The sequence below is a fragment of the Catharus ustulatus genome, chromosome W (assembly GCF_009819885.2).
Source record: "Catharus ustulatus isolate bCatUst1 chromosome W, bCatUst1.pri.v2, whole genome shotgun sequence".
Taxonomy (NCBI): domain Eukaryota; kingdom Metazoa; phylum Chordata; class Aves; order Passeriformes; family Turdidae; genus Catharus; species Catharus ustulatus.
In genome coordinates, this window is record NC_046261.2 from 9,604,585 (window position 1) to 9,630,329 (window position 25,745).

Here is a 25,745-nt window from a genome sequence, read left to right on the forward strand (position 1 = left end):
ATGCCCTAACTACCGTGGACAATGAGAAGGAACTGCTCCAGTTATATCAGTCATGGACCAAATGATCTCAGTCCATATCCTGGGGGATGGTCAGTGGCTACTGTAGTAATAATTGTACTTACATACAGATGTATGTATATATATGTGTGTGTGGGTGTTTACAACTGAAAGATATTTCTCTGGGCATTAAAAAGATTATATGGAATAAGGGGTGGAAAATGTGGGTTACCCAAAATGTTATTGTATTCCATAGTTGTCTGTGCTCAAAATTGTTTCTGTCTCTTTAAGACCTTTCAACCAGAAAACATTAGCATTTTTTAAGTTGTTGTTTTGGTTTAGTTTAGATTTGCCAATTTTAATACACTTAATTTTTCTTTGAGATAGGATTTAGGAGTAAAACCAAGGCAGGACTAAAACTTAAAAGGGTATAAAGAATAAATTTATTAATAACATAGAGAAAGGGGAAAAAAAAGAAATTCGGAATAAGATTTTCAGATTACTTCCTCCTCCCCCTACTTCCCACTTTTTAACAACAACATACAGAGACACTTTAGTCAGTCTTTTACTTAAATAATCATTTCAGTTCACTTCAGAGAGAGAAGTTCCTTCTTGTTTTGACTATAGGGATATTTTTTAAGAGAAGAATAAAGTTCTCTTGTATTTTCACCTTCACGAGAGACCCCCTATTACCTCGGGGCAAAGGATCTTTTTCTTAAACACTTCAACCCCTTAATGTTTTTTCCACCATTTATAGGAATTTTCAGTGTTGTCCAGTCCACTTCATAGCTTACAAAAAGGTTTTTTTGGTCAACCTTCATGGAGTCTCCTCAATCTCTTCCCATCTGCAAACTGGGCTTTTATTTTACTGACTTTAGTGTATTTATTTCTGCTCTATTACTTTTTACTCAAAGGAGGAGAACAAGAGTTATGCAAGTCTTATCTGAGCATTGGAAGGGTTAAAACTTCACACAACAGGTGCGGGAACTGGGTCAGGTTATTCTGGAGCCGCGAAGGATCTCAGGTTGCCCCGGGGGAGGTTTCACCTCTCCACTGCTGCTTCAAGTTGATAGCAAAGGCTTTTCTGTCTTTCTCTTTCCTGGCTATCAGGGCCCCTGGCTATAAAAAAATGGGGCCCAGAGCCTCTCGAGCCCACTCCTGCCTGGCCGGACCGCATGGGGTGCCAGGTCAGCCTGAGTGTTACTTGGTTGAAATCCGGAAGTTAAAAGAGAGCTTTTCACTTTAACTAATGTGATTCATGGAGGCGAAGTAACTTTTTAATTGGTTTCTCAGGCTACCAATTATTAAATCAGCTTCCCGATTGGTCCCAACAACTCGCAGAGGAAGTTCTTATAGAGAAAACTTTTGTCTTGGGGGGGGGGGGCTCTCTCCTAGGTGACATTCATGCAAAACCATCACAGTTGTCTCTCCCTATCCTCCTTTGCCTGGCAGCATTTGCTGAAGGCAGAGGGTCATCTTTAGAGGCGATTGCTTTGGGTACGTTTTTGGGCTTGCAACTGTAGTAACTCAGAAAAACGGCATTTTGCAAATAGAAACTGTTTTCAGAGTGGACTTTGCAAACTCTATCGGCAGTGAAGCTTGAGTTGGTCTTGGGGGGTTGGTTCATCCTTCATCGGTGCGAACAGGCCATTTTTTTCCCCTCCCAAAACACCTGCAGCATGGAGAACATCAACACCAACACCAACAGAGTCCAGCAGGGACCAGGAGGAAGCAACTGGTGGTGGAGCTGACCCCACACATGCTGGCAAGTCTTCATCTGCCACTAGAACTGCTCAACAAGATCCTACTGTAATGGATTGTGCTTTGTTAATCAAATCTTGCTCAATAAGTGATTACACAGACAGACGCTGAGTGGAAAGGGTTACTCCTTAACCACCACTTCCTGTTAAGTAAACAAGGAAAAGTTCCATGGATGAAACAAAGCAGAGGGGACTGCACTGACTGCAGGGTCATTCCGGGGGCAACTGAGAAAGGCAACCAGGTCTTCAACCTTTACCAACGACCACCAGGAGGACGGAAAATGACCCCCTAGCAACTACTCGCACATGCTTGAAAGAAACGCAGAGTACTCCGGCAAATCAGATCGGGACACAAAGAAAACCAGAGGAAAGATTGTATAAAAGGGTCCCTGAAACTGTTCCCTAGTGCAAACCGTTCGTGGAGTACTGACTCCCGCTGACCGCCCAGTGCTGTTTCGCTCAGTTATTGTTTGCTAATAAATTTTCTATGATTAATCTAAACTGGCTCCTCCGATTTGTCACGAGTATCTATAACAATCCTGGTGCCGTGACTCGGATCCAGGCCTCTTTGGTGCGGATTCCTGCAGACGGGGAGGCGCCCTATCTCCGGATAGCCCTGTCCTGGGGAATTCTGTCACTAAACACTGGATCTGCGAACCCCTCTAAATTACGATACCTGAGCAAATAAACCTGCAGGACCCCCTTAAAATTCGTGCACGAAGACCAGACACAGACCCCAGGGAGGGGTAAGTATATGTGCCTTTGTGCAGTCTGTCGGGGAGATGGAGCTGTCTGATGGGGGTGGTGATCCCGGGGTGTGCCTGTATGAGAGGTCTCTTTAGAGACTCCGTGAGTGGGACCCTCCAGTAGTGCAGTTCTCGTAGCCCGCGAGGGAGCGAGTCACGACCGAGGGGAAGCGAGTGTGTGTGTGTGAGAAGGCACCTCGGAAGAATGGGGCAGAAGAAAAGCAAGCCTTCTGAACCCATGGGAGGGGGAAAGAAGTTGCCAGATATTCCCTCAGGACAGCCCATTAGGGTTAATGTTGAAATATTGGAATGATTCCCCTAGGAGGAGAGATAGGTTGAGAGAGAAAATGATACATTATTGTGTAGAGGTATGGGGAGGAAAGCCCATCCGAGGCCCAGGCGTAATCTGGCCAATTTTTGGATCTTTTGACGGTTGGTCTGTGTAAACCTAAATTTGTATGTTAATGGCCAGGAAACACCCCCAAGTCTTGAGGAGAGTGAGTATGCTGCATTGTGGATCCACCAGCCCCAATCTGGAGAGACAGTGTGAATGTACCCCTTAAAGGAAGATAAGTTAAAGGAACAGAAGAAAAGGTCGAAAACAGAAGATCCCCTTTGGCCCCTCCATATGCTCCCCAACGAGAACCTCCTTAACAACTTAATGCTCCCCGGAGGTCTCAGAGGGATCCGAATCAGATTCAGACCAAGATCCACCCCTTCCCCCTCCCAGGAGGTCAAAGCGTTTGAAAGAAAGACAGGGATTATTCCTGCTGAGAGAAATGTTAGTAGCAGGGAGGGATGGACAGGGGGCACCGGGGACAGGGTTTGTAATGATCCCTTTGAACACCGGAGATGTTAGAGATTTTAAGAAGGAGATGTGTAGTCTCTTAGATGACCCAATGGGGGTAAGTGAAAAATTCAATTTTTGGGTCCTAATCTATACACATGGGATGAATTGCAGGCTATATTGAGCATACTCTTTACTGTAGAAGAAGGAAATGATCAGAAGGGCTGGGATGAGAATTTGGGACCAACAACACCAGGCGAGTCCGGCAGCAGAGCAGAAATGGCCACTACAGCAGCCAAATTGGAACAATCAGGATGTAGCCCATCGAGCTAACATGGCTGATTTAAGAACCATTATTATCCAGGGGATACGGGAGTCCGTTCCCCGGGGACAAAATATTAATAAAGCCTTTAGAGAGGAACAAAAGAAGGACGAAAGTCCTAGGAATTGGTTGGAGAGACTGAGAAAAAGTTTGCAACTATATTCGGGGGTAGACCCTGCTACCCCAGTCGGACAAGCCTTACTGAAAACCCAATTTGTAGCAAAGTCATGGCCAGATATTAGGAGGAAATTGGAAAAGATAGAGGGCTGGCAGGAGCGGGAGATAGGTGAGTTGTTGAGGGAGGCTCAAGGAGTGTATGTGAGGAGGGAGATAGAAAAGAAAAGAGCAGGAAAAGAGGCAGACCAGAGTTCTGGTCGCGGCTGTAAGAGAGGGGCATAAGGAAGCTATGGCAGCAGTCAGCCGATCCCTTCCCAGAGGGAGGAACAAGCCAAATGGAAGACCCCAGAACCGAGAAAAGCGGGAGGAGAAGGGAATAGAATGTTTTTATTGTAAGAAGCAGGGGGCATATAAAGAGGGACTGTAGGAAGAGGATACAGGATGAAAAGATGTTCCAGGAAGATTAGCAGGGTCAGGGGCTCCATTTGCTGAGGACCCCAGGAGAAAAGGAGCCCTTGATAACCCTCAAAGTGGGTCCTCAGCACGAGGAAGTGACTTTTCTGGTGGATACCGGGGCAGAAAGGTCAACCATACAGTATTTACCCCGGGGATGTAATTTATCTAAGAAAACCATGACAGTAATAGGGGCTAAGGGAGAACCCTTCTGGGTACCTGTGATTGAAAAAGTAACCTTTGAATCAGACTGCAAATTCGGCCTGGGATCTCTCCTCTTAGTGCCAGAGGCAGAGTATAATTTGTTGAGGAAGGAGATGATTATAGAATTAGGAATCAAAATAGAGGTTAAGGGACAGGACTTACACGTAAGACTGTGCCCACTTACCGCTAGAGATGAGGAGGAGATAAATCCTGAAGTTTGGTACACCCCAGAGAAGGTTGGGCGTTTGAACATTGAGCCATTCGAAGTAACTATAAAAAACCCAGAAATCCGTGTTCGGGTGAAACATTACCCCCTTTCGCAGGAGGGGAGGCAGGGATTGAAACCTGAGATTGAGCGGCTTTTGGAAAAAGGCTTGTTGGAACCCTGCATGTCACCCTTTAACACACCTATTCTGCCTGTAAAAAAGCCAGATGGAAGTTACAGATTAGTACACGACCTAAGGGAAATTAATAAGAGAACACTGAGTCGGTTCCCAGTAGTAGCAAATCCACATACCCTGCTTAGTCAATTAAGCCCTGAAAATCAGTGGTATAGTGTGATAGATCTAAAGGACGCTTTTTGGCGTGCCCTTTGAAAGAGGAGTGTCGAGATTATTTTGCCTTTGAATGGGAAGATCCGGATACCCACAGAAAGCAACAATTAAGGTGGACTGTATTACCCCAGGGATTCACGGAATCTCCTAACTTGTTTGGTCAGGCTTTGGAACAAATACTAAGAAACTATGAGTAGGGAAAAGGGGTTATTTTGGTGCAATATGTAGATGATTTACTACTAGCTGGGGAAACCCAGGAGGTAGTCCATAGGGAGAGCATAAAACTATTCAATTTCCTAAGTCTGCAGGGGCTGCAGGTTTCAAAACCGAAGTTACAATTTGTAGAGGAGGAGGTAAAGTACTTAGGACATTGGATAAGCAAAGGGACTAAAAAAAAAAAAAAAAATGGATCCTGAGAGAGTAAGTGGGATTTTGTCGCTGAGAGCTCCGAGGAGTAAGAGACAGATCAGGCAGCTGCTGGGATTGTTTGGATATTGCCGGCAGTGGATTGAGAATTTTAGTGCAAAGGTGAGGTTCCTATACCAGAAACTGACCACGGACGGGTTAGTAAAGTGGACTCAGGAGGACGAGGGAAGGCTGGAGGAATTAAAAACTGACTTAGTAACAGCTCCAGTTTTAAGCCTCCCGGATGTAAGGCGACCTTTTTATTTATTTGTAGCCACCGAAGAGGGAACAGCATATGGGGTCCTAACTCAAGAGTGAGTAGGAAGGAGAAAACCTGTGGGGTATATTTCGAAATTATTAGACCCTGTCAGCAGGGGATGGCCCACTTGCCTACAAACTGTGGTGGCTGTAGCTTTGTTGGTAGAAGAGGCGAACAAAGTCACCTTCGGGGGCGAATTGAAGGTGTATTCCCCACACAATATTCGAGGGGTATTGCAACAAAAGGCTGAAAAATGGATTACTGATGCCAGACTCCTGAAGTATGAGGGTATTTTAATCCAGTCCCCGAAACTAGAGATTGAAATTACGACTCTGCAGAACCCGGCTCAGTTCCTCTATGGGGAACCTGCCGGGCAATTAACCCATGACTGCCTGAAAACCACAGAGGAACAAACTAAAATTAGGCCTGATTTAGAAGCAGCAGCCCTGGAAAAGGGGGAGAGGTTGTTTGTCGATGGGTCCTCCCAAATAATAGAAGGGAAAAGGAAATCTGGATATGCAATAGTGGATGGAAAAACCTTATTGGTAAAGGAGTCGGGCCCCCTGAGTCCTAGCTGGTCAGCGCAGGCATGCGAATTATTCGCGGTAATACGGGCTTTGAAGTTACTCAAAGGAAAAGAAGGGACTATGTATACAGACTCCAAATACGCCTATGGGGTAATACACACCTTTGGGAAAATTTGGGAAGAAAGGGGGCTTATAAACTCCCAAGGAAAAGGCCTGGTACACGAAGCGTTAATCACAAAAGCTCTAAAGGCATTGAGAGGACTGGAGAAAATTGCGGTAGTACATATCAAAGGACATCAAAAAGGCACCTCTCCCGAGATAAGGGGAAACAATCTGGCAGACCAGGAGGCAAAATTAGCATCACTATTGACACTATCTCAGAAACCAGACACAGAAGAGTCACACACCCAATCCCTTAGATTTCCATTTACCAACACAGAAGAAGCAAAGCTGCGGGAGATGGGAGTAGCAGAGAAAGATGGGGTTTGGGAATTGCCCGATGGGAGACAAGTAGTACCAAAAGCAATTGCTTCCAGAATTATGAGAAAGATCCATTCCACCACTCATTGGGGAACTCAGGCTTTGGTAGATCGCTTCGCTATAAAGTACATGTGTATTGGGGTTTATAATGTTGCTAAAGGGATAATAGGGGGATGTTTAACATGTCAGAAGGTAAATAAGCGGCAATTACGGGAACACACTCCGGGTGGCCGTAGTTTGGCTTACAGACCATTTGCTAAAATCCAAATTGACTTCACCGAACTTCCAAAGGTGGGCCGGTACAAGTATCTTCTGGTAATGGTTGATCATTTGACACATTATGTCGAGGCAGTTCCGACTGCCCGCCAAACAGCAAACACAGTAGTAAAAATACTTTTTGAGAACATTATCCCGAGAGATGGAAATATAGAGGTTATTGATTCAGACCGGGGCCCACACTTTGTGTCTAAAACAGTGCAAAAAGCTTTAGAGCCTTTGGGAACAAAGTGGGAATTCCATACTCCGTGGCATCCACAGAGCTCTGGGAGAGTAGAACGCATGAACGGGGAAATAAAGAAGCAACTAACCAAATTAATGATAGAGACAAAAATGCCTTGGCTAAAGTATTTACCCATGGCTCTCCTGAATATCCAAACGCAACCCTGTACTGACATTGGAATATCCCCATTCGAGATGCTCTATGGGATGCTGTACGATATGGAATTCCCAGCAGATCGTCCTCCTCTGGACGATAAAAGCATACATCCATATGTAATGAAAATTATGAAAAAGAGACAGGAGTACTGGAAAAAAGGATTAGTGGTTCAAAGATCCCCTCTGGAAATAGCATTACACTCCATACAGCCTGGGGATATGATGCTAATAAAAGCATGGAAGGAAGCCTCCCTCACCTCTCGATGGGAGGGACCATTTCTTGTTCTACTTACTACAGATACCGCTGTCCGGACTGCTGAGCGAGGGTGGACACATGCCTCCAGAGTAAAGGGCCCTCTTCCCCAAGATCGATGGGATGTGGTGAGCAACCAGGATTTAAAGCTGACTCTCAGGAGAAGGGGAAAGGACTAAAGAGACTAAAGTGGTGAATGATCAGATGATTTTCTGTGAAAATCCAGGGTGTATTTGCAATCCATTTGTATTGTTTAAGTGTATCCTGTGTAAAGAACGTTGGTGGACTCATTGTAAACGTGGGTATCCACCCACCCAACCCTGTATTGAATGTTACAGGAAGGAAAGAGCCGAAACAGCACGAGCCCTTCGGGTGGGGGTGCTCACGGGGAGAATTGTTAAAGGATCCCCAGCGTGGTGGGAGGTCTTTGTAAAAGGGATCAATCCTGAGAAGAGATGCTGTCACTCGAACGAGCCCACGCATACACCACCTGCTGAAATTCTTAAGCCTATCTGCCGAACAGCCTTATTACACTTGCCGTGCACAATCCCACAAGTCCCTCAGGTAAAAGCCCACAGCTGGGCGGCCTTGCTGAATCGAAAGCGCATCCGTGGATTGTACGACTGCTGCCGAGAAGATGGACAACCTCGCTGCTCCTCCAGCTGGAGTAGGCGAAGGAGGCAGAGGCGTCTCGAGCTGGACTCCCAAAGGGAAAAGCGCTAAGGCCAGAGGAGTGGGGTGTGCACAGATACGCAATAAGGGTGGGGGGCTCAGACACACTCAAACTCGATTGATCCCGGGGAATTCGGCAGACGTAGAGGTCAACGACATTCTTTACCCCTGGAGCCACCAGCGTTCTACAATTTTGCAGTAGGAATGATTATTTTTGGATGGATAGTGGTCCCTGTGCATACTAACCCCTCATATCAACCAGTATAAATGGTCTCTTTATCAACTTGAAACATCCCAGGTAATCCAGTCAAGAATAATCCCTGGAAGCCCCAGTTTTGAAGTATAACTCCTTTCCCTAATCCCTCAGGAAATACCAGGAGGTAATTACAAGCCGTTTTGCATATGTCCAAATTCTAATCCAGGGAAAGGATATTGTAACCAGCCTGGCCACTATTACTGTGCTTATTGGGGATGTGAAACTATTGCCTCAGACTGGACCCCGCCCCAGCAAGATCAGTTCATCCAGGTAGGGTGGGGGCCCCGGGCTGCAAGCCCCCGAGATATGGTTTTGGCGTTGGTATGATGGCTATGATTAGGGCCAACAATATTTGTAACCAGACCTCAGGACCCTGGATGGCTCATAGCTCAAACCTGAGGTATTACAATTTGGGAAGACAGGATTAATAGAGGGAGTTTATTCCAAATAAAAAAGGAACCTTCCCCCCTAGATCCTCTACCTGTAGGACCAAACCTTGTATTGGCTCGTCAACCAGAAGTGATTCTTGAGACAAATGCCACCATTGTCAGTTCCAACTCCACCGAAGGAAGCAATAGTAACCCTGTAGACCTAGTTAACACCAAGCAGGGAAATGAATTATGGAATCCTATGGAGGCAAGTTTTAAAGCCCTGAACTTTACAAACTCCAATTTGACAGAGCATTGCTGGCTTTGCTACGACATCAGACCACCCTATTATGAGGCACTGGGAGTACCGTAATTTCACGAATACAAGCCGCACCGTTTTGACCAAAATTATGCTCCCACACCTGAAATGCGGCTTATACTCAGGAGCGACCAATATGTGAATAATTTTCTGACATTTTCAACCCCGGGAGTGCAAACCAAGTCAGTGCAAACTGCAAAGTTGAGCATCCTGCCAGTAAAACCCTGCATTTACGCGGTTGTTACAAATTGGTTACTCTGTTGCGCGACGGGTGGAGCTGCTCCATGCAGGCAGCACAGGAGGTGGGGAAGGCGGGGCAGTTCTCTCCTGCTTGACCCCGCGGTTCGGGGAGAGGCAGGGGCTCTCTCCTGCTTGACCCCGCGGTCAGGGGAAGGCGGGTCAGCTCTCTCCTGCTTGGCCCCGCAGATCTGGGGAGGCAGGGATTCTCTCCTGCTTGACCCCGCGGCCCGGGGGGAGGCAGGGAGTTCCGTGCTGCTGGCCCCGCGGCCCGGGGGTAAGGCGAGGGACTCCGTGCTGCTGGCCCCGCGGCTCGGGGGGCTCCCGTCCCCGCATGTCGCCGCCACAGGAGCAGGCAGGCTCCATCCCCCCCTCCCACCGCCGCTGCGGGTGCCGGCGGGCTCTGTGCACCCCCTGCCACCGTGGGGCAGCGCCGGGCCGGGGCGAGCGAGTCCAGCGGTGGCGGTGGCCAGCCCCGAGCGGCCCCGCCGAGTGGCAGCGCCGAGCTGGGCCACCCAGTCCTGTCAGCAGTCCCGAGCCCTCATGACCAGAGCCGAACCAGTAAACCCCCTGCCATGCCGCGATTCTGTTACTATTTGGCAACTTTGTTGCACGCGGGTCCTCACTGCGAAAGACAGAGCGGCTTATACTCAGGTGCGGTTTATTTATGGACAAAGAACAAAATGTTTACCAACACCCAGTGATGCGGTTTATACTCAGTGCGGTTTGTATTCGTGAAATTACTGTAACTTCAAAACCACAAGGCATAAACGGCAGGAACCCTAGAGAATGCACATGGGGTGGTGAAAAGGAGGGGATTACAATGGAATATGTAACGGGTAAGGGGAGATGTATTGGAAAAGTACCCAGAGATAGAGTACATCTATGTGGAGTACTAACAAGAGTTAAGGGGCATAAAAGGTCTGTGGATTGGTTAGTGGCAGCTGAAAATGCCAAGTGGATTTGCTCGGTGACAGGTCTGACTCCTTGCCTCTCCCTCCATAAATTTGATGAAACTGAAGAATATTGTATACAGGTCACAGTAATACCAAGAATAATATACCACCCCAAAGTGGCGATGTATGATGCCTATGATGGACTAACCAACAGAATACACAAAAGGGAGCCCTTCACTGCCCTAACAATAGCGACCTTAATGACTCTAGGACTCACAGGATCAGGCACAGTGATAACTTCCCTTGTACAGCAAAATCGGGGATTCCAAGCACTCAGACTAGCGGTGGATGAAGATTTAGTGGGAATAGAAAAATTCATCACAGCACTCCGGGAATCATTACAATCCTTATCTGAGGTAGAGCTCCAAAATAGAAGGGGACTAGATTTAATCTTTCTACAACAAGGGGGCCTCTGTGTCACACTGAGGGAAGATTGTTGTGTATATGCAGACCATACAGAGGTGGTTCGAAACTCCATGGAAAAATTGAAAGAAGGGCTAGAAAAATGGAAGAGAGAGAGGGAGATGCAGTAAAGCTGGTATGAGTCCTGGTTTAACCATTCCCCTTGGTTAACTACTTTACTCTCCACACTAGCAGGACCACTAATACTGTTAATATTGGGATTAACCTTTGGACCATGTATTTTCAACAGAGTTATCTCCATTGTAAAAGGGAGATTGGAGGCAGCTCACTTGATGTTAATTAGAGCACAATATGAACCCCTTAAGGAAGTTAAAGCCGAAGAAACGCCAATATTAGAAAATGCCCAAGGGCATTAACAAGATTTGATAAACAGAATAGGCAATAAAAGAGGGAGGTAATTGTAATGGATTGTGCTTTGTTAATCAAATCTTGCTCAATAAGTGATTACACAGACAGACGCTGAGTGGAAAGGGTTACTCGTTAGCCACCACTTCCTGTTAAGTAAACAAGGAAGAGCTCCATGGATGAAGCAATAGCAGAGGGGACTGCACTGACTGCGGGGTCATTCCGGGGGCAGCTGAGAAAGGCAACCAGGTCTTCAGCCTTCACCAACGACCACCAGGAGGACGGAAAATGACCCCCTAGCAATTACTCACACATACTTGAAAGAAACACAGAGTTGCAGAGTACTCCAGCAAATCAGATCGGGACACAAAGAAAACCAGAGGAAAGATTGTATAAAAGGGTCCCTGAAACTGTTCCCTAGTGAGAGTCATTGGTGGAGTGCTGACTCCTGCCGGCCACCCAGTGCTGTCTTACTCAGTTATCGCTTGCTAATAAATTTTTTATGGTTAACTTGAACTAGCTTCTCTGATTTGTCACGAGTATCTATAACACTGCCTCCCCAGGAGGGTTATTTTGGTCTGCCATCTTTTTTCCCTTTGTCTCCCAGAATGCGGTATCTTGGGATACAGAGTTGATGTAATTTTCTCTTTGTCTTTCAAGCCATACAGTCGCCTGTGGTGGACGCCATATTGGAAAGAATATTTCTGATATTTTCAGTGTCTCTTTTTTCCCATGGGGTTAGTGAGATTTAGCGGTTTTGTATCTAATGGGTATTTACTGTTATTTTTTTGCTTGTTGCTGTTCTGCTTGTTAGTAAACTACTATTTTTAAAATTATATCTACAGTAAATTCATGAATACAAGTCGCACTGAGTATAAGCTGCATCTCTGGATGTTGGCAAATATTTCGTTTTTTGTCCATAAATAAGCCACACCTGAATATAAGCCTCTCTGTCGTTCGCAGCGAGGACCCGCGTGCAGCAAAGTTGCCAAATACTAACAGAACCACGGCATGGCGGGGGGTTTACTGACTCAACTAAGACTATGCAGGCTCGACCCGCTAGGGGCTGTTGACGGGGTCAGGTGGCCCAGCTCGGTGGTGCCGCTCGGGGTTGGCCACCGCCTCTGGGTTTGCTCGCCCCGGCCCCACTCCCACTGCGGCGCCGGCCGGGCACGGAGAGCCCGCCCCGCTCACGCCATGGCGCTGGTCGGGCACGGAGCACCCCCTGCTCCCGCCACGGCGGCGGAGGGCAGGGGCAGAGACCCTCCCCCTCCTCCCCGAGCAGCGGAAATGGTGGCGTGGGCTCCCCCCCTCCTCCTCGGGCTGCGGCAATGGCGACGCGGCCCCCCCTCCTCCTCCCCGAACCGCAGCAATGACGGCGCGGGCTCCCCCCATCTCTCCCCGAGCCACGGCAATGGCGGCGCGGGCTCCCCCCGTCTCTCCCCGAGCCACGGCAGGAGAACTCTCTTCTTCCCATCTCTACCGCAGCCCGGGGGAGAGACGGGGGGACCCCGTGCCGTCATTGCTGGGGCGCGGGGAGGCAGCGGGGGCCCCGTGCCGCCATTGCCGCAGCCTGGGGAGGAGGGGGGGGGCCCGCGCCGCCATTGCCGCGGCTCGGGGAGGAGGGGGGGGGCTCTACCACCACCCTCCGCCGCCGTGGCGGGAGCAGGGGGTGCTCCATGCCCGACCGGCGCCGCGGTGGGAGTAGGGCCGCGGCGAGCAAACCTAGAGGTGGCGGCCAACCCCGAGCGGCACCACTGAGCTTGACCACCTGGCCCCGTCAGCAACCCCTAGCGGGTCAAACCTGCACAGCCTTAGTTGAGTCAGTAAACGCCCCGCCATGCCGCGGTTCTGTTAGTATTTGGTAACTTTGTTGCACGTGGGTCTTCGCTGCGAACAACAGAGCGGTTTATATTCAGGTGTGGCTTATTTATGGACAAAGAACGAAATTTTTACCAACACCCAGAGATGCGGCTTATACTCAGTGCAGCTTGTATTCGTGAATTTACTGTAATTGGTTACAGTAATTTCACAAATACGTCGCACCATTTTGACTAAGATTTTGCTCCCAAACCGGAAATGCGGCTTGTTGTAACCCAATACCCTACTGTTTTGGGAATGGTATGTCCCTTGAGCCCTGTGACCCCTGCAGGACCAGTGGACTGGCCCCTGCGGTGGGATTGGCCAGAGGCCAAGGCTGACCCCTCCCCTTTCCTGACCCAGAGAAAAACCCTGAGCCCACGTGTGGCTCTCTCTCTTTATCCCCATCTCTCGCTCTGACCACATGGAAGCCTAAGAATAAAGTAGAATACCAACCCTGGGAGATAGAGCCTCTAATGTCCTTCTGTTCTACATGAAACAGCATCCAAGGCCAGCTCTGCAAGGTATTTGGGGGGCAAGGCCCTAGGGTGCAGTTTCAGCGGCTAATACTCGGGGGCGGTTAATATGTGAATAATTTTCTGACATTTACAACCTCAGAAGTGCCAACCATAGTGCCGAACCGAGCAGCTGCAAAGCCAGCATTTCGTGATTGTTACAAATTGTTACTCTGTTGCGCCGCAGGTGGAGCCTGGTTCCCTGCAGGCAGCACGGGGGGCGGGGAGAGAGGAGGGAGAGCTTTCTCCTTCCCTCCTCTACTGTTGCCCGGGGGAGAGACGGGGGGGGCCCTGTGCCGCCATTGCCACGACTCGGGGAGGCAGTGGGGGCCCCGTGCCGCCATTGCCACGGCTCGGGGAGGCGGCGGGGGCCCCGTACCGCAATTGCCACGGTTCGGGGAGGCGGCGGGGGCCCCATGCCGTCATTGCCACAGCTCGGGGAGGCGGCGGGGTGGTCCGTCCCCGCCCGCCACCGCCGCCGCGGGAACGGGGGGGGTTCTGTCCCTGCCTGCCACCACGGAGCAGCGTCAGGCCGTGGTGACCGAGCCCAGTGGCAGTGGCGGTCGGCCCCGAGCGACCCCGTTGAGCGGTGGCGCCGGGCTGGGCCACCTGGCCCCGTCAGCAACCCCGAGCGGGTCGAACCTGCACAGCCCGAGCCGAACCAGTAAACCCCGCCCTGTCGCGGTTCTGTTACTATTTGGCAACTTTGTTGCACACGGGTCCTCGCTGCGAACGACAGAGCGGCTTATACTCGGGTGCGACTTATTTATGGACAAAGAACGAAATATTTGCCAACACCCAGAGATGCGGCTTATACTCAGTGTGGCTTGTATTCGTGAAATTACTGTACTTTGTTGCGCGTGGATACTTGTTGCAATAAAAAAGTGCGCCTTATAGTCCGGTACGCCTTATATATCGACAAAGTTTGGAAATTTGTCGACACCCAGAGGTGCGCCTTATACTCCGGTGTACCTTATACTTGTGAAATTACTGTAATTTGATTAAATACACAAAAACAAGTACAGTAATTTCACTACTATAAGGCGCACCCTTTTGACTAAAATTTTCCCTCGAACCCGGAAGTGCGCCTTATAGTCCGGTGCGCCTTATCTGATGTACAAAGCGGCGAAATTTGCCAAACCGGAAGTGTGAGCTGAGAGCCGTGGGGGGAGCCGGAAGTGCCACTGCAGCTGGCTGGGGGCGGGCCCGGAGGCCCGCGGCACTGCCCCTGCCGGGTGGAGGCGGGCCAGGGGGACCAAGGCACCGCCCCTCTCCGGTCCAGGCAGTCCTGGGGCCTCATGGCTGCCGGGTGAATGTGGGCAAGGGGGGCCGCGGCACCCCCATTCCCGGGTGGAAGCAGTCCCAGGAGCCCACGGCTGCCGGGTGAATGTGGGCAAGGGGGGCCGCGGCACCCCCATTCCCGGGTGGAAGCAGTCCCAGGAGCCCATGGCTGCCGGGTGAATGAGGGCAAGGGGGGCCGCGGCACCCGCCTTCCCGGGTCCAGGCAGTCCCAGGAGCCCATGGCTGCCGGGTGAATGAGGGCAAGGGGGGCCGCGGCACCCGCCTTCCCGGGTCCAGGCAGTCCCAGGAGCCCATGGCTGCCGGGTGAATGAGGGCAAGGGGGGCCGCGGCACCCGCCTTCCCGGGTCCAGGCAGTCCCGGGAGCCCACGGCTGCCGGGTGAATGTGGGCAAGGGGGGCCGCGGCACCCCCATTCCCGGGTGGAAGCAGTCCCAGGAGCCCATGGCTGCCGGGTGAATGAGGGCAAGGGGGGCCGCGGCACCCGCCTTCCCGGGTCCAGGCAGTCCCAGGAGCCCATGGCTGCCGGGTGAATGAGGGCAAGGGGGGCCGCGGCACCCGCCTTCCCGGGTCCAGGCAGTCCCGGGAGCCCACGGCTGCCGGGTGAATGAGGGCAAGGGGGGCCGCGGCACCCGCCTTCCCGGGTCCAGGCAGTCCCGGGAGCCCATGGCTGCCGGGTGAATGAGGGCAAGGGGGGCCGCGGCACCCGCCTTCCCGGGTCCAGGCAGTCCCGGGAGCCCACGGCTGCCGGGTGAATGTGGGCAAGGGGGGCCGCGGCACCCGCCTTCCCGGGTCCAGGCAGTCCCAGGAGCCCACGGCTGCCGGGTGAATGTGGGCAAGGGGGGCCGCGGCACCCCCATTCCCGGGTGGAAGCAGTCCCAGGAGCCCATGGCTGCCGGGTGAATGAGGGCAAGGGGGGCCGCGGCACCCGCCTTCTCGGGTCCAGGCAGTCCCAGGAGCCCATGGCTGCCGGGTGAATGAGGGCAAGGGGGGCCGCGGCACCCGCCTTCCCGGGTCCAGGCAGTCCCGGGAGCCCACGGCTGCCGGGTGAATGTGGGCAAGGGGGGCCGCGGCACCCCCATTCCCGGGTGGAAGCAGTCCCAGGAGCCCACGGCTGCCGCGTGAATGTGGGCTAGGAGGGCCACGGCAACCCCGCTCCTGGCTCCAGGCAGCCGCGGGAGCCCATGGCTGCCGGATGAAGGCAGGCTAGGGAGCCGGCAGCAGCCCCGTTCCTGGGTCCAGGCAGTCCTGGGGAGCCATGGCTGCCGCGTGAATGTGGGCTAGGAGGGCCACGGCAACCCCGCTCCTGGCTCCAGGCAGCCGCGGGAGCCCATGGCTGCCGGATGAAGGCAGGCTAGGGAGCCGGCAGCAGCCCCGTTCCTGGGTCCAGGCAGTCCTGGGGAGCCATGGCTGCCGCGTGAATGTGGGCTAGGAGGGCCACGGCAACCCCGCTCCTGGCTCCAGGCAGCCGCGGGAGCCCATGGCTGCCGGATGAAGGCAGGCTAGGGAGCCGGCAGCAGCCCCGTTCCTGGGTCCAGGCAGTCCTGGGGAGCCATGGCTGCCGCGTGAATGTGGGCTAGGAGGGCCACGGCAACCCCGCTCCTGGCTCCAGGCAGCCGCGGGAGCCCATGGCTGCCGGATGAAGGCAGGCTAGGGAGCCGGCAGCAGCCCCGTTCCTGGGTCCAGGCAGTCCTGGGGAGCCATGGCTGCCGCGTGAATGTGGGCTAGGAGGGCCACGGCAACCCCGCTCCTGGCTCCAGGCAGCCGCGGGAGCCCATGGCTGCCGGATGAAGGCAGGCTAGGGAGCCGGCAGCAGCCCCGTTCCTGGGTCCAGGCAGTCCTGGGGAGCCATGGCTGCCGCGTGAATGTGGGCTAGGAGGGCCACGGCAACCCCGCTCCTGGCTCCAGGCAGCCGCGGGAGCCCATGGCTGCCGGATGAAGGCAGGCTAGGGAGCCGGCAGCAGCCCCGTTCCTGGGTCCAGGCAGTCCTGGGGAGCCATGGCTGCCGCGTGAATGTGGGCTAGGAGGGCCACGGCAACCCCGCTCCTGGCTCCAGGCAGCCGCGGGAGCCCATGGCTGCCGGATGAAGGCAGGCTAGGGAGCCGGCAGCAGCCCCGTTCCTGGGTCCAGGCAGTCCTGGGGAGCCATGGCTGCCGCGTGAATGTGGGCTAGGAGGGCCACGGCAACCCCGCTCCTGGCTCCAGGCAGCCGCGGGAGCCCATGGCTGCCGGATGAAGGCAGGCTAGGGAGCCGGCAGCAGCCCCGTTCCTGGGTCCAGGCAGTCCTGGGGAGCCATGGCTGCCGCGTGAATGCGGGCTGGGGGGCCGCGGCACCCCCCTTCTCAGGTGGAAGCAGTCCCGGGGGCCCATGGCTGCCGGGTCCAGGGTGGCTCGGTGGCTCGCGGCACCGCCCCTACCGGGTGGAGGCGGCCCCGGGGGCCAATGGCTGCCGGGTGGAGGCGGGGCCTCGGCCAGCAACCCCACGGGGTGAGCTGGGGGCGGGGCCTCACTGCAAAAAAAAAAGTGCGCCTTATAGACCGGTGCGCCTTATCTGATCTACAAAGTTGCAAATTTTGCCGAATCCGGGGGGGTGCGCCTTATAGTCCGGTGCGCCTTATAGTTGTGAAATTACTGTACAGTAGTTTCACGAATACAAACCGCATCATTTTGACTAAAATTTTACTCCCTAACCGGAAATGCGGCTAATACTCAGGAGCGGCTAATATGTGAATAATTTTCTGACATTTCCACCCCCAGAAGTGGAAATCGAGGTGCCGAGTCGAGCAACTTGCCAGTAAAAGCCGGCATTTCGCGATTGTTACAACTTGTTACTCTGTTGCACCGCGGGTGGAGCCTGGCTCCCTGCAGGCAGCACAGGGGGCGGGGAGAGAGGCAGGGCAGCTGCCTCCTTCCCCTCCTCTGCCGCAGCCCAGGGGAGAGACGGGGGCGCCCCGTGCTGCCATCCCCGCAGCCTGGGGGGAAGGCAGGGGGCTCCGTGATGCCATCCCCGCAGCCCATGGGGTAAGCGGGGGGCTCCTGCCCCCACCCACCGTGGTAGGAGCAGGCAGACTCTGTCCCCGCCCGCCACCGCTGCGACAGGAGCGGGGAAACTCAGTCCCCGCCCGCTGCCACTGCCACGGGCGCGGGGAAGCTCCGTCCCCCCTGCCGCCGCCGCCACGGGCGCAGGGAAGCTCCATTCCCGCCTGCTACTGCTGCAGCAGGAGCAGGCAGGCTCTGTCCCTGCCCGCCGCCGCTGCCGTGGGAGCAGGGGGGGCTCTGTACCTGCCTGCCACCGTGGGGTAGCGCTGGGCCGGGGTGACCGAGTCCAGTGGCAGCGGTGGCCGGCCCCAAGCGGACCCGCCAAGCGGCAGCACCGAGCTGGGCCACCTGGTCTCGTTGGTAGCCCCGAGCGGGCCGAGCCTGCACTGCCTTAGCTGAGTCAGTAAACCCCGCCCTGCCGCCGTTCTGTTACTATTTGGCAACTTTGTTGCACGCGGGTCCTCGCTGCAAACGACAGAGCGGCTTATACTCGGATGCGGCTTATTTATGGACAAAGAACAAAATGTTTGCCAACACCCAGAGATGCGGCTTATAGTCCATGCGGCTAGTATTCCTGAAATTACTGTAGTCAAACATGGACCAGAGATGCTGTGCAGTCCCTTTCCTGGATATTTTCGGGAGAGAAAGTTGAGTAACCTGGTCTGATCTTGCAGTTGACCCTGCTCTGAGCAGAAGGTTGACCTTGAGACCTTCAGATGATCATTCCAACATGAATAATTTTATGAATTAGTGCATTCTCAACAAATTTTTCACTAAAAGATTAAACTTCTCTGCATGTTCAGCTTTGGACCTGTTTAGTCAGATTGTTTTCAATCTGTTGCTAAAAACCCTTCTTTTTCCCCACCTCACTCACTTTCAAACTTTGGTCAAACCTGCATGACAGACTTCTGCTCTTCTGCTGGAATGACAGGATAGTGAGAGTCTAAATGCTGTGGTTCATAATAAAATGCCCTAATATAGAGCACTTTCTTCTACCTCTGTCTTGTTTCTCTAGTGATGGTGGATTTCTCTGTCCACTGTGTTTTCTTTTGAGTTTGCCAAACTTGTAGGTCATTTTCACATACTCAGAAGTATCAGAAAACAGGTGCACACTGAGTTAATCTTTGTGTATGTGTATGTGTATGTGTGTTTGTTTTGGGCAATCTTGATCACTGCAAGTGGCAATTTGTTTCTGGGTTTCAGACACTGTTACTGTAACAAGCTTATTTGTCAGTGCATTAAACTTTCTTTTATTTCTCTTTTTACAGGCAAATCGTACCTGCCCAATTTGCAGAGCTGATGCTTCAGAAGTGCATCATGATTCAGAATGACTCATCTAAGAGCACAAATCTGGTTTGGGTGTCACATATATATATGAACTATCCATTGAACTTACCCATGTGGCTTCCATCATTCCATTCACACACAAGAGTCAATGGTTGTTGTTTTGCACTCTGAGACTTAATCAATTATAAAACTTATCATTAGTCTTCACAATTGTGAGATTGTTATACTAACTGTGATTGGAATTCCAAAGACTTTTTAAACCTTATTTTGTGTGTGCACTAACTTTTCCTGGCTTTTGTGGCATCATTTTGAGCATTGCTGTGAGATTACAGTGGACATGTTCTTTTAGTATGTGCTTTTATAAAAAGTGGTAGCTCCAAACAACATAGCAATCTACCTTCAGATACTGGAGGGGGAATGAAATGGATGGGGGTTTGAGAGGATGTGTGAACTGCACTCATGACTGGGTGTGTATATATGTTTGAGAACATATATACCAGCCCTTACTAGGAATGTATGTATGTATGTAGTATTAATTATGTTGCAATGTATAATCTTATGTTATTTAAACAATACTAGTACTGTACACTGGTTTCTTTCCTTATGTTTAGAGTCACACACTGAATGCAAAGGATGTTGCAATTATAGACATTTAATATTTCCTCCCCAAAATACTTAATTGTAAAAAAGATTTTTTAACTTACTACTCAAACAGATGTTATGCCTCCTCTTTGTTGGAGGTTTTTAATCATACCTTTAAATTGTGTTCACTACTCAGTATGCGAGTAACCTTGGGTTTGTACACAGTATAGGAAATCCAAATTTCAGTATGACAGGTTTATTGCTCATATTATCAATATAAAATTGCCATATTACATAACTGAGTTAACAATATGAACACTTCCAATTGGTGACTTTAATGTTGAAGCATTTCTGTTCTCCTCAGTTCTTCTAGCTGTATTTTATTTATGTATAGTTGATTTCAGATTAGACTTGAATTCTGAAGATACTGTAATTTGTGCCCCTCCTCCAAAAGAAAGTTGAAAAGGTGCTGAGGGTCTTCTGCAAAGTTTCTTCACTTTGACCATTATACTTACTAAGTATGTACTTCTTTAGTATATAAACATTGACTTTAATAATTTATGTTGTTTATTAGAGAGTTGGTATACAATTAAAATAACTTGTAAAAGGATATAATTTTATTCCTGTGACTTAATGAACAAAATAAAGGTTTTATTGTTTTTCAGAGAAGTAGAATTTTTAATTTTTGTGCCTCAAAAAGGGGTTGATGGTCATTCACTGCTAGAATACATTGTCTTAGGTGTGCTGCTTCTTAACCTTCTGTATTTTCTTATAGGCTTAGCATGAAAAAATTTCCCTTATTTTTTTCTCTGTCAGGTCTCAAGAATGTTGTGCTGTAGAATAAATTCGTACTCCATCCAGAACAAATTATGTTGTGAAATGAGAATTAACTTTCAACCAACTGCCTTTCAAATAATACTTTCAGTTGTGTGGTTGAAAATATTGACTTCTTTAACACTTCAGACTATTAAGAATTTAAAGATGTTTTAGTGAAATATCCCATAGTAAAACAAGGGATGTGATTTTTGACAACAAATTTATGATCATAAAAATGAACATTTTTTACATCCTAGATTTAATGTCAACATCTTGGTTACAATAGTAGAAGTTACACAACTACTGATATGGCTAGAATTTGATGCCATTTTGAGTTTTGTTTGAAATTTCTGATACTTTTGCATATATGGTGGGTTTAATGCTGGCTAAATTATTAGTGCACTTATTAGAATTATGTAATTTTTTTTTGTTGTGAGATAGGGTTAGGAGGAAGGCAAAGTAGGCTTAAAACGTAAAGGGTATAAAGAAAAATTTTACTAATAGAAACTGAAATAATAATAATAATTAGAATAAAACTTTTAGAACACTTCTATTCCTCCTTACTCTTTTTTAAAATAGATAACATATAAAACAAATTAGTTAGCTTACTATCTTTAAAATAGTCTTTCTAGTTTACTTAGAGAGAGGAGTTTCTTTTGTCACATTATGGAGACTTTTTTATAATAAAACAGTTATTTTGTGGCTTTAATGTTATAGTGAATTAGTCGTTTGGGAGAATGGAATTTTGATCATTCTGTAAAAGTCCCTCCTCTCAACTTATAGCTTTTCTCATAACTGTTTTTGAGGGTTCACTCTTTAGCTAATGGGGTATACTTTTAAGGATGAGTTGCTCAGAAGTAAAGGTATTTTTCATTTATTTTTACCATTATTTTCATATTTCAGAACAGAAGTCTTTTTTTTCTGGGAGTAAAGGGTTTTCATCACTCTCCCTCTGTTCAAAATTTTATGGGATTACAACTACTTCAACATTTGCTTGCTTTAGCATAGATGCTTTTGCTCATATTGATACACAGAAAAGACTCTATAACTTGTGAAAAATGAGAGTTATAAAGTAGGTATGTATTTATTAAGCACTGAGGTGCTTGGGGGATAGCTCCTCCCAAAGGATGCACCCCAAAACTTCAAACTACTGCTCTATTTATTCCCTAAAAGCCTAGGATTACACAATATGCCAAAAAGATATTCATGACCTAGCCCCACCTAGTCCCACCTACCCTCGGTTCATATTAAAATGAACCGAAAGTCCTTTTGCACTTGCGCCTACCCAATTCAGGGGTCATCAGGGGTCTCTGACAAAGGCTTCCAAACTCTTCATTGCACTTCAACTTTTCAACTTTGTCTCCGGAGAATGCGTCTTAGCCCTTTGGGCACATTCCAGACCTTGAGATTAGTTCTTGCTGGTTTTGGGTTTTGGATTAATCACTTATCACTGGTAACCTTGCACCCCTCACCCTGTTTGCAAGTTCTGACTCCATTTATCGCAAACCAGTCTGCCTCTCCTTCTGATTTTTGCAAGCATAGTAAATGTCAGGCATTCTTCATTGTCTTGGTTTTTGATTAACTATCCCTTACTCCTGAATTCCCTGTCTCATTTCCCTCCTTTTCTGGAAAATTTAAAGTAAATTATTTTACTTACTACAAGGATTCTCTGGCTAACCAATTGTTATGATAGGTGTCTCTCAATGCCTTTCCATGCACTTTTGACAATGAGGTTAAAATTGCCATGCGTTTCAACATTCTCCAATTCCAAACACATATCATAATAGATACTACAAAGCTTATACCAACTAGTATCAATATTACATTTATAGGGTGTAACAGTGTGTTTAAAATTCCAGTCGTGTTTGGTGATCATCCAAAAAGTGTATCCCACCAGTGATGACTAGTGTCCTATTTCAACCTCTATATAACTTTGTGTATCCTTTTTGTATCACAATAGACAGTAACTAGAGTTTTTTGTCCATTTTCTCGGATCTCTTTCAAGATTTTAGTCAACTCTTGATGTTTGGTTAATTGTCTTACCATTGTAAGGTTCATTCCAATAGGTGTAGGTAATAATTTGATACATGGTGTAATTAGATCTTATCAGCTGGTTGGATACAATACGTGCAAAATATGAGAAGTCACATCCAACAATTTTAGCAAAATTACAAATACAGAAATTAGACTGATTCTTATCAAAGTTACATAATTGCTAATATGTATTTCTATAAAAGCACAAACAGTTCTTAGACATGCACAACCTTGGCCGATATATACAAGCACAGTCTTTTGACTAGTATTTGGATGAATTTCAAAGTGACAGACTCATTGTTCAGTGTCCAGACATATATCTTGGGTTTGGATTGACCCCGCCTTTCCCCCTCCGGGGCTGGGCGGGCTCCGGTTCCGCTAGGGGCCATGTGAGTTCGCACTTCCGGGTTGGCAAATTTCTGAACCTCATCAATATATTGACTGCACCTGATTATAAGCTGCACTTCCAGGTTCGGACCAAAATTTTAGTCAAAACGGTGCGGCTTATAATCTTGAAACTACTGTAGTTATTGATTGTATCCATAACTGTGCTTGTATACAGCTGAGAGCTAAAGACACATTATCCTGAGCCACATGGAGTGCATCTATTATTAATTTGTGGTCTTGGTCCTCCGCCTTTTCCCATTTTGGTAACATCTTTGAAATCTGCCAATGGTTAGTTCCTAACACTAATAGGGATGACTGTAGGGGTTGTTCTAGTTTTATCAAATCACTAGTTGCAGTGGTCAGTTTATTCATTAATATTTCTGAATCAATTCCATTTAAAACCCCCAGTCCTGCTCCTACTATCCCAGTAAGAGCCCTTCTACTCCTGAAGTGTGCCTGCTTCTGTAACCATGTTGTCCATCCCTTAAAGGATGTGTCTAGGAAAGAAATGCAGACTGGTTGAACTTCTGAGATATTAATTTGCATTAGCAATTCAACACTTTTGAGAGACCACTCTGGATTAAACAATAATTGCTATTGACCTGTATTTCTAATTACATTTGGACCGACTTCATAGATTTTAGGTTCTATCTTGGGTGGTGTGGTCTGGCCTTGAGGGCCTACAGTCAATTTAGTTGTTGTAATGGACTCAGTTGTCATAGAAATGGCATTTATTTTAAATTTAAATGAGAGTCCCATAGTATTCCAGCTCCAAACACACATCACCGTAACAGTCTGTGTTAGAGTAAAATTATGCCAACAGTCTAATTCATTTGGATGACTACATATTTCCTCTACAATAGTACAGTAATTTCACGACCATAAGGCGCACCGGACTATAAGGCGCACTCTTTTTTTGCCGCGAAGATCCATGCCGCGTGCAACAAAGTAACGAATTAGTAACGGAAAGCCACGATCATGGAGTTTACTGGCAGGGGCTCAATTTGGAAACATTTTTCACAGATCGGCGTAGACTTTCAAAGGCAGACGCAGGCGCCCTCCCCGTGCAGTGGGCCCTGGCACTCCCACCCGCCTCCGGTGCCGGCAGGTGAGACTCGGCGCAGTCGCGGGGTCGCCTCCCCCTTGCGACTCTGTGCTGCCGCCGTGCTGTTCCCCCTCGTGGCTCCACAGAGCCACTGTGCCGTTCCCTCACTCGGCTCGGCACTCCTACCTTGCCGTTCCTCCTCGCGGCTCCGTTGTGCCGCCATGCTGTTCTCCCTCACGGCTCCGCGGAACCGCCCTGCTGCCCGTCCTTGCTCAACTCGGCGGCACGGTCACCCTGGTCACTTCTCGCCCCTTTCCCGCGGCCTCAGGGGCTGCGCCGTCGCTTTCCTGTGCCCGACGGCGCTTCGCTCCCCCTGCGGCCGGCAGCTCCTCGTTCCCCCCACGCCGGGGCCGGGGTCAGGGCAGCTTCCTCCCTCCCCGCGCAGCCAGGGCAACTCCCTCCCTCCCCACGCCACTCCTGCCAGCCATGACTGCCCGCTCCCGCCTCTCCTCGCAACTCGGCGCTCCCGCGGCACTGCCCCCTGCTTGCGGCTCACACTTCCAGGGTGGCAAATGTCACAACTTTGTACATCAGATAAGAAGGTGCACTGGACTATAAGGCGCACTTCTGGGTTTGGGAAAAAATTTTAGTCAAAAGGATGCGCCTTATAGTAGTGAAATTACTGTAGTTGAAACACAGATTTTACGTACTTCCTCATGGGTAATCCTGTTAATCATTAAGCATCCCTACTCTGATGACCTCTCCTGTAGTTCCTGGAAGTGTCCATCCTTCCCATAATCCCAACTCTATATATTGCTAATCATGTTTTTAGTATATCTGGTCCCCATGTATGACCACAGTTGATAAGTTTAGGTCTTTAACTACTTGCCAGTCTCCCGTGTAACCAGTGGTTCAGTTAAAGGCTTTGGACCAACGCCATCAAATATTGTTCTGGCTAGAAGTACTTTCTAATTCATGAACTATAATTACAAGTAGAACAGTTTTCTTAATTAAATTCTTAAAAGTTTCTGATTGAAATGTACTCATTTTGCTTCAGTGAATTTTAGCGTTAGTTCATCATCGCCTGGTGTTACTTTCCAGGGAGCTTTGGAAGCTTTCTTCACTTAAGTGTGATGTATCGAAGCACTCTGTTCCTTGATCTTAATCACAGTAAAGGTGGTGAGAAGCACTTGGTATGGTCCTTCCCACTGTGGTTTCAAGGTTTTTTCTGCAAGATAGTTAACATACACATAATCTCCAGGCTGTATGTCATGCACTGGTCTATCAAGCCCTGCACTTTGAGTTCCAGACACGTTTTTTGTATTTCTCTAAGTTGTTTACTTAAAGACACCATATATTCAGTCAATGTTTCTCCCCCAACCTGGGTAGAATTTTCTTTCTGGATCCCATATGGTGTCCCATAAAGCATTTCAAAAGGGCTTAGTTTTTCTTTGGTTCTAGGTGTCTTGGTTTAGTTTAGGTTTGCCAGTATTAATATACTCAATTTCTGTTGTGAGATAGGATTAGGAGCAAAAACAAGGCAGGTCTAAAACATAAAAGGGTAAAAAGAAAAACTTTATTAACAACACAGAGAAAATAAGAAATTCAGGACAACATTTTTCAGACCACTCCCTCCTCCCCCCTACTTTACACACCTTCTTAACAAAAACATACAGAGACACTTCAGTCAGTCCTTCACTTAAATAATGATTTCCGTTCACTTCAGGGAGAGGAATTTCTTCTTGTTTGGCTATAGGGATTTTTTCCAAGAGAAAAATAAAGTTCTCTT

General features: G+C 49.2%; 1 protein-coding gene across 1 annotated transcript; it reads left to right on the top strand.

Annotated features, from left to right (window-relative positions):
• The first annotated feature begins 2,240 nt into the window (after positions 1-2,240).
• LOC117005048 lies at positions 2,241-7,697 on the top strand. Its single transcript, XM_033076280.1, has 2 exons — positions 2,241-2,503; positions 2,976-7,697. The coding sequence occupies exon 2, from the start codon at positions 6,252-6,254 to the stop codon at positions 7,695-7,697; it is 1,446 nt and encodes a 481-aa protein (XP_032932171.1). The 5' UTR covers positions 2,241-2,503; positions 2,976-6,251.
• Positions 7,698-25,745: the final 18,048 nt, after the last annotated feature.